This window comes from Mytilus edulis, chromosome 9 (assembly GCF_963676685.1).
Source record: "Mytilus edulis chromosome 9, xbMytEdul2.2, whole genome shotgun sequence".
NCBI classification, from domain to species: Eukaryota; Metazoa; Mollusca; class Bivalvia; order Mytilida; family Mytilidae; genus Mytilus; species Mytilus edulis.
The window spans coordinates 29,559,911-29,573,020 of NC_092352.1; the positions used below are offsets into that span (position 1 = coordinate 29,559,911).

Consider the following 13,110-nt stretch of genomic DNA (forward strand, 5'->3'; position numbering starts at 1 on the left):
ATCGATTTATGACTTTTGAACAGCGGTATGCTACTGTTGCCTTTATTTAAATCTTAATTGATAGAATGTTGGTGAAGTATAAAAGAATGGCCAATTCCTTTAAACCCTTGCATAATTGTCAGATGACTCAATACTTGAGTTTATGTCGTTAAATAATCATTTTAACAATAATTTGTAATTTGCCTATTATCTTGAAAACTCGGTAGAAAGAAAGATACTTATAAAATCAAAAAGAATCAACAGGACAGATTTGTAAAAATGTCTCATAATTGAAATCGTCTCTCAACTCTTCATATGAGTTCTTCAACTTTGATGATGATTCTTCATTTTTTATGGTAAAATTAGCAACACATAATCTTTAGAACCTATAATTAATTTTCATTCGGAGAATAATGTTTTTGGTGTTATATCTTTTTAAGTCTTTGTTTAATTGGTTTACCTTTTTATACCATAGAGACTAGAACATTTTCATTTTCTCGACTCTTTACTCCGAATTTTTTTTTCGACAGGTTACCTTCTTTCTTTGTTAGACATCCTGGAACTCGGTCAAGCAAGAGTAACGTATATAGGTAAATTCGAGATTTAATCGGTACAATTTTGAGGGAAAGTTTACTCTTTTTAAAATGCTTTCTTTACATGACTTAATCATCAGAAAGCAGTAAATTTTCGCTTCAAATTACACCGTTTATATAATTGATTTTACTTCTTTTTGGTTGCTCGTAGATGTCTTACCACAGAACCAGTAACCTTTCGAAAAAATATTTAATCGAAGTCAAAAGTTGGTACTATGAAAATAGACTATTCAGAGTTTGTATACACATTCGTCTTTCGTGAAGATCATGTTGACCACTAAATGTTAGTGTTTTTTTTTACTTTTTTGTGTTGTAGCATTGTTTTCTCAATAGGTTTATACCTAAACAATTTCCTTGTTCCCTTATACACAGAACCAAAAGGAAGTAATGAAAGAAACACAATTTTAAATAACGTGTTGACAACAAATGAAAGCCACAACTATGAAAGAAATCAACAGGCCACAACATCTTTTCTAAGATTGTACACCCACATTTGAATATCCTATAGGATTTCTTTTATAACTATTTTCACAACTGGGTCGATGCCACTGCTGGTTCCAGCCAAGTTGTCAGCACTTCGGTGTTGACATGAATATCAATTATATAGTCATTTCTATAAATTCACTGTTTGCAAAAGAATGAATTAATCGAAATACTAAGGATGTTCTTATCTTAGGAATAGATTACCTTGGTCGTATTTGCCACAACTTTTTTGGAATTTTGGGTCCTCGATGGTTTCAACTTTATACTAGTTTGGCTTTCTAACTATTTTGAACTGAGCGTCACTGGTGAGTCTTAATCAGACGAAACGTGCGTCTAGCATATCAAATTATTAGCCTATAATTATAATTATAACTATTTAAACCACTGGATCAGTGCCACTGCTGGTGGACGTTTCGTTCACAATGTTATCACCAGACCAGTAGGCAGCACTTCGGAGTGACATGAATATCAATTATATGGTCATTTCTATAAATGTACTGTTAAAAAAGTATTAATTGTTTCAAATACTAAGGATTTTCTTATCCCACGCATAAACCAACTTAGTCGTATTTTGCACAATTTTTGAAATTTCAACTTTATACTCGTTTGGCTTTCTACCTTTTTTGATCTGAGCGTCACTAATGAGCTAGCTTTTAACCCCGATTTAATCCACCATTTTCTGCATAAAACCAGGTTCTCCGCAGGGCGCAGCTTTATACGACCGAAGAGTTCGAACCCTGAACAGTTGGGGCAAGTATGGACACAATATTGAAGCTTGATACAGCTCTGAATTTGGATTGCAATCAAATTTTTAACATAATATGAGTTTCTGACACAAAACAAATGTCAAGATCTTACAAATCTATTGCGCAATATTGTGCAATTAAAGATTTCTTTTAACTTTTCAAAAATTTAGAATTTGAGAAGTTAAAAAAAAAATTTAAAACAACTATCCCCCCCCCCTTTTGCAATAAGTTCAAAACCTGACATTTCTTTATATATAATATACAAGTAGTGTAAGGGAGGTAAATGCGAACATACCCAACATTGTATGTTAAATGTTTTAGAATTACCTCCCTTACACTGCTTTAAAATTGTCTTAATTGTCCATTGACCCGAAATACCTAGTTTTCCCCCTACCCCACCCCCCCCTCTATTTCCGAAATATTTTAAGCCATAACCCCCAAAGTCAATACTAACCATCCCTTCATGGTATGGAAACTTGTGGTTTAATTTCAGAGAGATTCGTACACTTAAAGATAAATTATTGTTTGAAAACTACAAAAATTATTGTTTTGGGCCCCCTTTTTGGTCCCTAATTCATAAACTATTGGACTATAACCCACAAAATCAATCCCAACCTTCCTTAAGTGGTATTGAACCTTCTTGTAAAAAAATAGAGATCCATACACTTAAACACAAGTTATTGTCTGTAAACTAGAAAAATGCTTCTTTTTGGCCCCTTATTCCTACATATTCGGAAAAATCAACCCCACACTGATTCCCAACCAACCCTGTGTTATATGGAAACTTGTTGTACAATGTCAGAGAAATCCATACAGTAACACACAAGTTATTGTCTTGAAACTAGAAAAATGCTTGTTTTTGGCCCCTTTTGACCCTTAATTCCTAGACTGTTTGCCCAATAACCCCTTAAAATAAATCCTAACCTTCTACTTATGGTATTAAACATTGTGGTACAATATTAGAACGATTGAAATACTAATACACAACTTCTTGTCCTGAAACTAGATAATAGTAGTAATAGTAAATTATTTATTATAGTGACATGTTTTTCACAAAATACTATATAATACAGTGAGATATAAAAACAATAATTAGAACACCCACCCTTTAGGTCTATAAGTCACTTTAAACATAAATTTCAATGGCATGACGAACAAAAATAAATAAAAATTTTCATATAAAAAGTTTTTTCTCTTACTGAAAGCTTGCAATAGATATTTAGCAGTTTTTCTCGGATGTTGACATAGTAAAATATATTTAAACTGTTCTTCATTTGATAGTATACATAAATTGTCTATTTGTGAGAAATGTTGCAGTCGCAGATTGTTATAAAAATTACAGTTGATAAGGAAATGAAATTCGTTCCACACAGTTATCGCCACACATTTTACACAAACGGTCACATTTGTCTTCACCTACAAAACCACCAGTTTCTAACCTGAGTGGAAGAATGTCACACCTGAGTTGTGCTATTATGGATCTTTCAGTACGGTTAAGATTAAGTTCAATGTATTGTTCACAGCAGTATTCTAATAAGGGAGCTACCATTTGATTTTTATGGGGGGGGGGGGGGGGGGGGGGGGCTAGGATGAAAAATTTTGTCCTGCCTTTTTTTTTAGTTGTAATCTCTGTCCTGCCTTTTTATTTTTCACTCTATTCGGTCCTGCCTTTTTTTTATTAGTTTATCCTGACTTTTTTTACCTAAATTGTCATCCTGACTTTTTTTTTTGCAAAGTGTCTCATCCTGCCTTTTTTTTTAACTCAAAACTCCTGTCCTGCCTATTTTTTTCAAATTTCATCCTAGCCCCCCATAAAAATCAAATGGTAGCTCCCTAAATGTTGTTTTTTGGCATGCCACAAAACAAGGTTCAACCCACCATGTTTTTCTTTAAAAAAATGTCTTGTACCAAGTCAGGAATATGGCCTTTGTTATATTATAGTTCGTTTCTGTGTGTGTTACATTTTAACGTTGTGTTGTTTGTTTTCTCTTATATTTGAGTGTGAATTCACATTACTATAAGACATGTCACGGTACTTTTCTATCCCAAATTCATGTATTTGGTTTTGATGATATATTTGTTATTCTCATCAGATTTTGTCTAATGCCAAGTCTGTTTCTGTGTGTTTTACATTTTAATGTTGTGTCGTTGTTCTCCTCTTATATTTAATGCGTTTCCCTCAGTTTTAGTTTGTTACCCCGATTTTGTTTTTTGTCCATCAATTTACGAGTTTTGAACAGTGGTATACTACTGTTGTCTTTATTTTGCCCCTTTGTGCCCCTTATTCCTAAACCTTTGGGACCATGACCCCAATCCCAAGCTTCCTTTTGTGGTTATAAACATTGTGTTAAAATTTTATTTATTTCTTTTTACTTATTCAAAAGTTAGTATGCGGAAACAATCTGTTTTCAGACGACGCCGACGTGTTACCAATAAACGACCAAAAACATTTAAATTTTTACGGTCGTATAAAAATGTCTGTACCAAGTTAACCATTCGTTTGATGAATTTTAATTCTTTGATTTTGTCATTTAAATTGGAACTTTCCGTTTTGAATTTTCATCGGAGCTCAGTATTTTTGTGATTTTACTTTTTGCATTATATTTGTGGGATACAAATTTTTGTGGATCTCATTGATTAAGTTGACACAAGAATTTAAATGTTGAACGAAGTGCACATTTTCTAAATGCATGTATGCAACCTTTGGTCGAACAACGAAATAAAATATTGACAAAAAGAAAGTTCTTCCTGAAACAATAGTGCATATGTTGAAATTGTATGGCAACGAGTTTAACAGGTTATCTATTCTAATGTTTCCAAATTATAGAACCATAATGAAAGGTAGGGCCAAAAAAACACCATAGAAAAGAGATGCAAATGCTGAAACTACTACATACCAAATATCATTAACTCACCATTTGTGGTTCATCTTAAACTGACATAATCACAAAAATTCACAATTAAACCGGCAAAAGTCAAATTATCAGTCAATAGACCATGACTGAATGGACTGGGCTAAATCATACTAATGGAAATGAGATGTCATAATGCTGATAAAAGTTCAAACCAAAAATCATTGACTTGTCATAAGTGGTTCATCTTAAATTGAATTATCAGACTTTAACGTGTTAACTATGCAAAACTTTCAAAGTCAATAGACCATTGCATGAAAGGACAAGACCAAATATCTCCATGAAAATCAGATGTCCCAATGCTTATGTACAACTGTATACCAAATATCATTGACCTACCAGAAGTGTTTCCTTTAAACTGACCTAATCACAAACTTTAGTTTATCATGTAATTTGAACAAAAGTTTTAGTCAATAAATATTGACCAAAATGGCTGTGGCAAATAATTTCCATGGAAAACAGATATGTAAATGCCAATACAACTGGATACCATACATCTTTCTCCCTTAAATTTACTCAACTACAAACTAATACATGGTTGAAGATGCTGCAGACCCCAGAAACACCATCTCTTATTCTAGATTTTTCTATTTAGTTCAGGTGAGACAAAAACTCTGTTAACTTTAATATGAACATAATATCATTAGCATCATAAGTAAACAATAATTTTCTACAATGTATAAAAGTTACGAAAGATAATTTAAAAAAAAAAAACAACATTTTAATAGAATGAAACTGATGAGATGCTTTTACAAAATAATCTACATGTTCATTTTCTATATAACTATGGATAAAAAAAATGGACTGTATCATTTTGTCTCTTGTGAAGAGTTGTCTCATTGGCAATCACAACAAATCTTTTTATTTTTATACATACATGCAGATCTTGATTGTGATATATATATATATATAAATATATATAAGTGCCTATAAATAGCAGCACATGACATACAAATCTATGGGAGTGTGGATTAATCAGTACAGCGATTAATTCAATTACACAAATAAAATTATAGATTGCCTAACAATGTAATTATATATATTGTCTCTTTGGCACATTCCCCATTTCCATTCTCAATTTTTTTTTTTACAGTTCATAACAGTGAAGCCCTGCATTCAGTGAAGTTATCAATTTGCACTAAAGAAACAACAGATTTCAAATACTTTGGAAAAGAGTTCAACAAAATACAAATTTAATATTTTGTAGAATTCCCCAAAACCACAAAAACATTGTTTACACTAAAATACAATTTTCCTCCACCTATGAAAATTGGTGTCCATGTATATTAGTGCATCTACAGTTTAACAATTTCTTTCATAAAGTCATTTATTGACCTCATTTATATTTAATAAAAACATCTATATAAAAACAGTAAATGAATCACAGATGGCTTGGAATCTAAACTTTGACCTTCATCAATCACAACTTCCATCTGCCCAACCATCTCTCCAGCGTTCATTTACTTTACTACAATCAAAAATCGGCTTTCCTAACTTTTTGTTTACATCATTATGTAACCTACACATCCATTGGGAGAAATTGAATTGATTGGAGGTATCTGGAGTATTTGTCTTCAAACTGAAAATATAACAATGAGAAGATAAATATGTGATTCTCAATAAAATACGATAATTGTTTTAAGAAACATTGGTTACAGGTAAAACATTACTTTACAACCAATATTTTGTTACTGTGTTATAAGAACATCATGTACATTAGTTTGCTTATTTGTTAGTGGACCCATGACTATAAAATAGAAAATGTGGTATGCTTGCCAAGATATCAAATTACACAGAAATTAACAATCTGTTTTAACTATTGTAACTATTGAAACTGACTGGTCATATTGTTTCATCAATCATATTGAAAAAGAAATGTCAGCCATGTAGTTGAGAGGAAAAATAAAGAACTGAAGAAGGCCAATGGCCGAAACCTCTTGAAAAATTGGTTTATTTATACAATTATAATCATATTTCTGTTAGCGGTTTCATAATTTAATTGGCTAATGATAAGAACAATTCATTTGCTCATTGTTAAATACTAACTGAAGGATGCCCTATAATTGTTTACATCAATGGCTTCGGGTCTCTGGTGGGTAGTTGTCTTCTTATTTTCATATTGACTTGTATTTCATGGTGACATTGGTACATTTGTAAATGTAACTTATGACATTGTGTTAAAATCTAAAATTATTTTGTTGAAATAATGAAAATTGTCATATTAAAACCAAAAAATTTCTTAGTGTAAGGTAGCGAAAGGAAATAACTCAGATATGTAAAAACTAAGACAATAGTATTTAGACTGTACTTAATGATTCCTGACATTGTGTTCACATTCAAAGATATGGTCCAGCATTACTTTAGAATGTTTATGGAAATGTGAGGGATAAACAGAAAAAAACATGTGTCTCACTATAAAACCTATTTGGTATGTATACACTTACTTTTCTCTCAAATCTTCAGCACAATATTCACAGGGATAGAATTTGGAGAAGAGATGTATGAATTGTTTCATGTCAGATTGTTGTTCTGTTGTTGGATTGTCTGGGTATAAAGCAGCAGTAGTATGCAGGAATGACCAGGTGTTCCTACCCAATTCATCTCCATATAATGGACATTCCTTGGTTACAGGTTTTCTTCTCCTTCTTGGACCCCCTTCCTATAATAAATAAAATAATCAAATATATAGTTTATAGTGACTTATACTACAATATACAAGACATCTAGAAGAAAATTTAAATCTTATTTGATAATTAAGCAACATTGATATACATCAATGACATTGTACATGTATGTGTCAAATACATACAAGCAAAAACTGGCCTCATTTTTTGATGAAATAAAAATAAATAAATTTATTATTAAGAAATAAACAATAAGCTATTCAACCCATGAGGCAATTAATTTTAAAATCACTTATGCTGGTGCAGGTATTGATTGAATCAATAGAAACACTGCTGGTGATAAAAGAAATAAAATTCTGAAAAACCACAATGTAGAATCAAATTTTAAGAATATTGAGTACTAAGATCATACCAGCTCCTAATCCAAGCATCGTGGTTGTGATTCAGCCAAATTTGTAACTAGTCTAATATTTACTTTGAAATTCAAAGTTTCAATAACAAGTATATTCTGAGAGTATTGAATGGCAATTCATAGTCCTTTACCCATATTTTTTTTTAATTGAAACAAAATTCGAATACAGGAGTAGACTGTAAAAGAGAACAAGAGGCTCTCAAGAGCCTGAATCGCTCACCTGAATTTTTTTGGTTTAATCTCATATCAATGATTATTTTGGCTTTTTAATTTATTTAAATGTTCTTTGAATCGTCCTATTTTCTTCAAAAGCAAAAAAAAAATAATTTTCTCCTATGTTCTATTTTAGCCATAGGAGCTATGTTTCTTGACATACAAGGAAATGAAATATAAAATTTACACTAGATACTCTGAAACTCTAAAACTCATTTAGCCTAAGTTTGGCTGAAATTGATACAGCAGTTTCAAAGGAGAAGATTTTTTAAAGTAAGTCAACATGATGAACAAATTGTGAAAAAAGTCTTTAAAGGGCAATAACTCCTTAAGAGGTCAATTGACAATTTTGGTCAAATTGACTTATTTGTAGATCTTACTTTGCTTAACATTTTTGCTATTAACAGTTTATCTGTATCTATAATAATATTCAAGATAATGACCAAAAACTGCAAAATTTCCTTAAAATTACCAATTAAGTGGCAGCAACCCAACAATGGTTTGTTTGATTCATCTGAAAATTTCAGGGCTGATAGATCTTGACCTAATGAACATTTTTACCCCATGTCAGATTTGCTCTAAATGCTTTCGTTTATGAGATATAAGCCAAAAACTGCATTTGACCCCTATGTTCTATTTTAAGTAACGGTGGCCATGTTTTTTGACGGATCAAAAATCGAAGCACACACTTTGTGCAGGATAATCTAAGGAACAATCATGCTAAGTTTCATCCAAATCCATTCAGCAGTTTCAGAGGAGAAGATTTTTTAAAGTTAGCAAATATGATGAACAAATTGTGAAAAATTGTCATTAAAGGACAATAACCCCTTAAGGGGTCAATTGACAATTTTGGTCATGTTAACTTATTTGTAGATCTTACTTTGCTGATCATTTTTGCTGTTTACAGTTTATCTTTATCTATAATAATATTCAAGATAATGACCAAAAACTGCAAAATTTCCTTAAAATTACCAATTAAGTGGCAGCAACCCAACAATGGTTTCTTTGATTCATCTGAAAATTTCAGGGCTGATAGATCTTGACCTAATGAACATTTTTACCCCTTGTCAGATTTGCTCTAAATGCTTTCGTTTTTGAGATACAAGCCAAAAACTGCATTTGACCCCTATGTTCTATTTTAAGTAACGGCAGCCATGTTTTTTGACGGATCAAAAATCGAAGCACACACTTTGTGCAGGATACTCTAAGGAACAATCATGCTAAGTTTCATTCAAATCCATTCAGTAGTTTCAGAGGAGAAGATGTTTGAAAAATTGTTAACGACGACGACGACGACGACGACGTCGATGATGACGACGACGACGGACGCCAAGTGATGAGAAAAGCTCACATGGCCTTTTAGGCCAGGTGAGCTAAAAATATATCTATGGAAAAAAGCTAACATTGCTATGATTAATCAACATCTCAAAGAAAAATAGAACATCTTTAAAAACACAGATTTTGAGGATGTTAACAGCCTTTGGACCAACATAAAAGGCTTGATTTTAGATGCCATCAACCAACATGTACCAACCAGGAAGACATTAACAAAACATTCCCATCCATGGATGAACTCAGATCTTAAACAACTCAGTAACAAAAAGCAGAGGGCTTATACCCTTGCCAAAAGCAGTGGGAAAATGTGAGACAAGAAGAAATACATACCGGGGTATATCTGAAATCATAACTTCAGAAGGAGGCTAGACAAGCACACAGTAATTACATGGAAGATATTGTAAGCAACAACTTGGAGAAAAACGCTAAAAGATTCTGGTCATATGTGAAGAGCCGCAAACAAGATGCATCCCAGATTGTGACCTTGAAGTCAAAAGATGGCTTCCTACATAGTGACACAGATACTAAGGCATCTATATTGAACCAGCAATTCCAGTCAGTGTACACCAAAGAAGATACCGGTACCTTTCCTGACCTAGTAATTTTTCTTACATTTTCTTGTTAATTCTTAATGTAAGATATATACATTTGAAAAATGAATTCTTTTAATTTATGTTAACAGTTTGACCAATCTAGATGAGAGGGTGATTTAATAGACTTTCAGAAGAGAATTATTGATAAAGGCCTTTTACATTAATATTTGTGTAATGTGTGCCTACATGTTTACTTGTCTCATAGTTGCAAGAATAGTACTTTTCTAAATGTATATACACTTTTATTATCATTCTCAAACAATTAAACTAATTTATAAATCAAAATGTGTTTATAAATATCTTAAATGTATTGCAATTGAGTTTGATCACTGAATCCTCTTTAAAATTCAGGCCAGTATTTTATCTTACCCAGTATTACACATTAAAACCCAGTAAAACCCGGGTTTTCCTAGTATTTCCCACTGGGCTGGGCAATACTCATAAAACCCGGGTTTTTGCCAACCCTGAACCAGATTGCCAAAAACATGGACCAGGGGCACCACACTGACATCATCTTACTGGATTTTTCAAAAGCCTTCGACAAGGTAACACACGAACGCTTGCTTTTGAAACTGGCACACTACGGGGTGAAAGGATCAACATTGAACTGGATAAAGGACTTTCTAAGCAGTAGAACCCAGTCAATTGTTCCAGAAGGACATACATCAACTCCTTTAGATGTAATATCAGGAGTTCCACATGGAACAGTCTTAGGTCCTCTACTATTCCTGACATATATCAATAACATGCCAGAGTGTACATCTTCAGATGCAAGGTTGTTTGCGGACGATAGCCAGCTGGTGTACAGGAAAATTAGAAATCCTGATGATGCTGCAACTCTACAGAGACCTCACTGCTTTGAAAGAGTGAGAACACAAGTGGCAGATGTGTTTCCATCCAGAAAAATGCACAGTCATGAGGATATTTAACAATCGCAACACCCTGCAAACAACATACACCTTGCACTGACACCAACTAGAAGTTTTTGATAGTTGAAAGTACCTTGGAGTTAAATACAGAATATTTGCCAAATTTATATTAATTAAATAAAATTCGTGGCTGCATTGTTACACTTTATTTTGTAATTACTTTTAATTACTTTTAATTACTGTTGATTGAATTTTCATTGCTGATTAGGTATCATTTGAAATCTTTGATATCACTGCTGATTGTTACATGTATATGATAATGAATTGTTTTTGATGGATTAATAATGAAAATAACATTTTTCTCAAATAAAAAAGTCAGCTTGGATGGGTAGAAACACTGATGACAAGTGATCAATGTACAGCAGTGTGACTGTGTTTTTGGTATTTGTTTCACTAATAGTAATTCTATTTAGTGCTTTTAAATATTTGTTTAGGAAATAAATGTGTTAAAATGTATCAATAAAGTTAAATATAGACTTAGTCTTTAATTGTTTTATGTCAAATACTTTGTAGTCTTTGAATTCGCAGAAACTTATCCTCGTAGCAGCAAGACAACATAATACTGAACTTATAGTCTTCAGTTGTTCAAGTTTACACAGAAAACATATCATAAATAAATATTCGGTGAATGTAAACTTCAACATATTCAATTTCATACAAATAATTTAGTCTTCAGTTGTTTTACATTTAAAAGAACAATGTAGGGCTGAAATTCACAGAAACTTATATTTCCTAGTAACATAATTACATACAGATACAAACTTAAGTCCTCAATACCTTGAAGCCACAATATCTTGTAGTCCTGAAATGTACAGAAACTTATACAAATGTTATAATCTAGTAGCTGCTAGCTTTAGACAAGTTAACATGATTCATCGTAAATATTCGACGAAATTGTAGCTTTCGGGTCGATCCGGCCCAAGTCGATCCGTCCCACGTCGATCCGGCCCCACGTCGATCCGGCCCCAATAAAAAATATATTTCTAAGGAATAAAAATAAATATATATATATTAATTGTTATTCATAAATGTTTATTATTTTTATTATAATGTTAAAAGTGTACTATGTGTACGGTAAAAAAAATTAAAAAAGGCCTTTGAAAAATATTTTCACTATACAAATCATTGCGTAACTTCAGTAATCAGCATTAGATTGAATTAAGTGATTACGAGTGACATTACCTTAGTTCACAATCATCAGACAACTGTTGAATATACAAACCAATTATAGAATAATGATTTGATCATTAAATAAGTCATTATGATGCGTTAAATTTTATAGCCGGGTCCATTGGACTGTAAATATTTATTTAACTATTCTGTGTGTGAACTGAATCAAATAAAAATCGCTATGAAATTCAAAGTAAAAGCAGAGACATATATATATATGTCTCTGGTAAAAGTTATCATGGAAAATAACTTTATAATTTAAAAATGTAGAAACTGCGATACAAACAGACACAATAACACTCATTTTTGTATCGATTTAAAAATGGTTCTTTAACTGGTACTCCAATACTTCACTGACCTGTTGTCATCCATCATCGGACACTTTTTTTTCAAATTCCATTTATACTGTTAAAATTTGTGACAAATTTCTCCAAAATCAATATAGTTAATTCATATTTTATTATGGGCCGGATCGACTTGGGGACGGATCGACGTGGGCCGGATCGACTTGGGCCGGATCGACTTTGGGCCGGATTGACTTGGGGCCGGATCGGTTTGGGGCCGGAACGACCGGATACCGAAATTGTAGACTGACTTCAACACATTCAATTATATACACACAACGCAACACTATACTAAAAAATAAAATCAGGGCGAACAGACTCGGGGCAAACAGGTATTAGGGCGAACAGAAACTAGGGCGAACCAGAATCAGGGCGGACGGACCCGGATTCCAGGAAAGGCAACCAGGACCCTCGGGTTTCTCCGCAGAAACCTGTGCCGATGTAAACTATAGCATTTGATTACAAAAAACTTGCATTATATGTCAATTGGTCTATATATCAATATATGTCAATTGGTGGATTATACATCGAGGTAGTTTCCGATCTGATGAAATAAATTATGCCGGGATTACGTCAGACAGTCATAAACGACATACATTTCAACAACAACCTGTATATTTCCTATAAACAATATATAACCTTTTCTGTTCCTCCTGTCCCCTTAAACCAAGTTTCAACGTCTACACATGTTCGACAAGGTTTTTTGTCTGGATCAACGAACGTTCCACTGGAGGCTGACATGTTGGGTGCGTTTTGATTGAAACGGTAGAGCCTATA

At 32.7% G+C, this 13,110-nt stretch overlaps 1 protein-coding gene across 1 annotated transcript; it reads right to left on the reverse strand.

The window, feature by feature from the left end:
• Positions 1–6,022: 6,022 nt before the first annotated feature.
• LOC139488039 (FAD-linked sulfhydryl oxidase ALR-like) lies at positions 6,023–13,110 on the reverse strand. Its single transcript, XM_071273353.1, has 3 exons — positions 12,973–13,110; positions 7,158–7,372; positions 6,023–6,292 (listed from the first exon to the last, which is right to left on the reverse strand). The coding sequence occupies exons 1-3, from the start codon at positions 13,072–13,074 to the stop codon at positions 6,130–6,132; spliced, it is 480 nt and encodes a 159-aa protein (XP_071129454.1). The 5' UTR covers positions 13,075–13,110; the 3' UTR covers positions 6,023–6,129.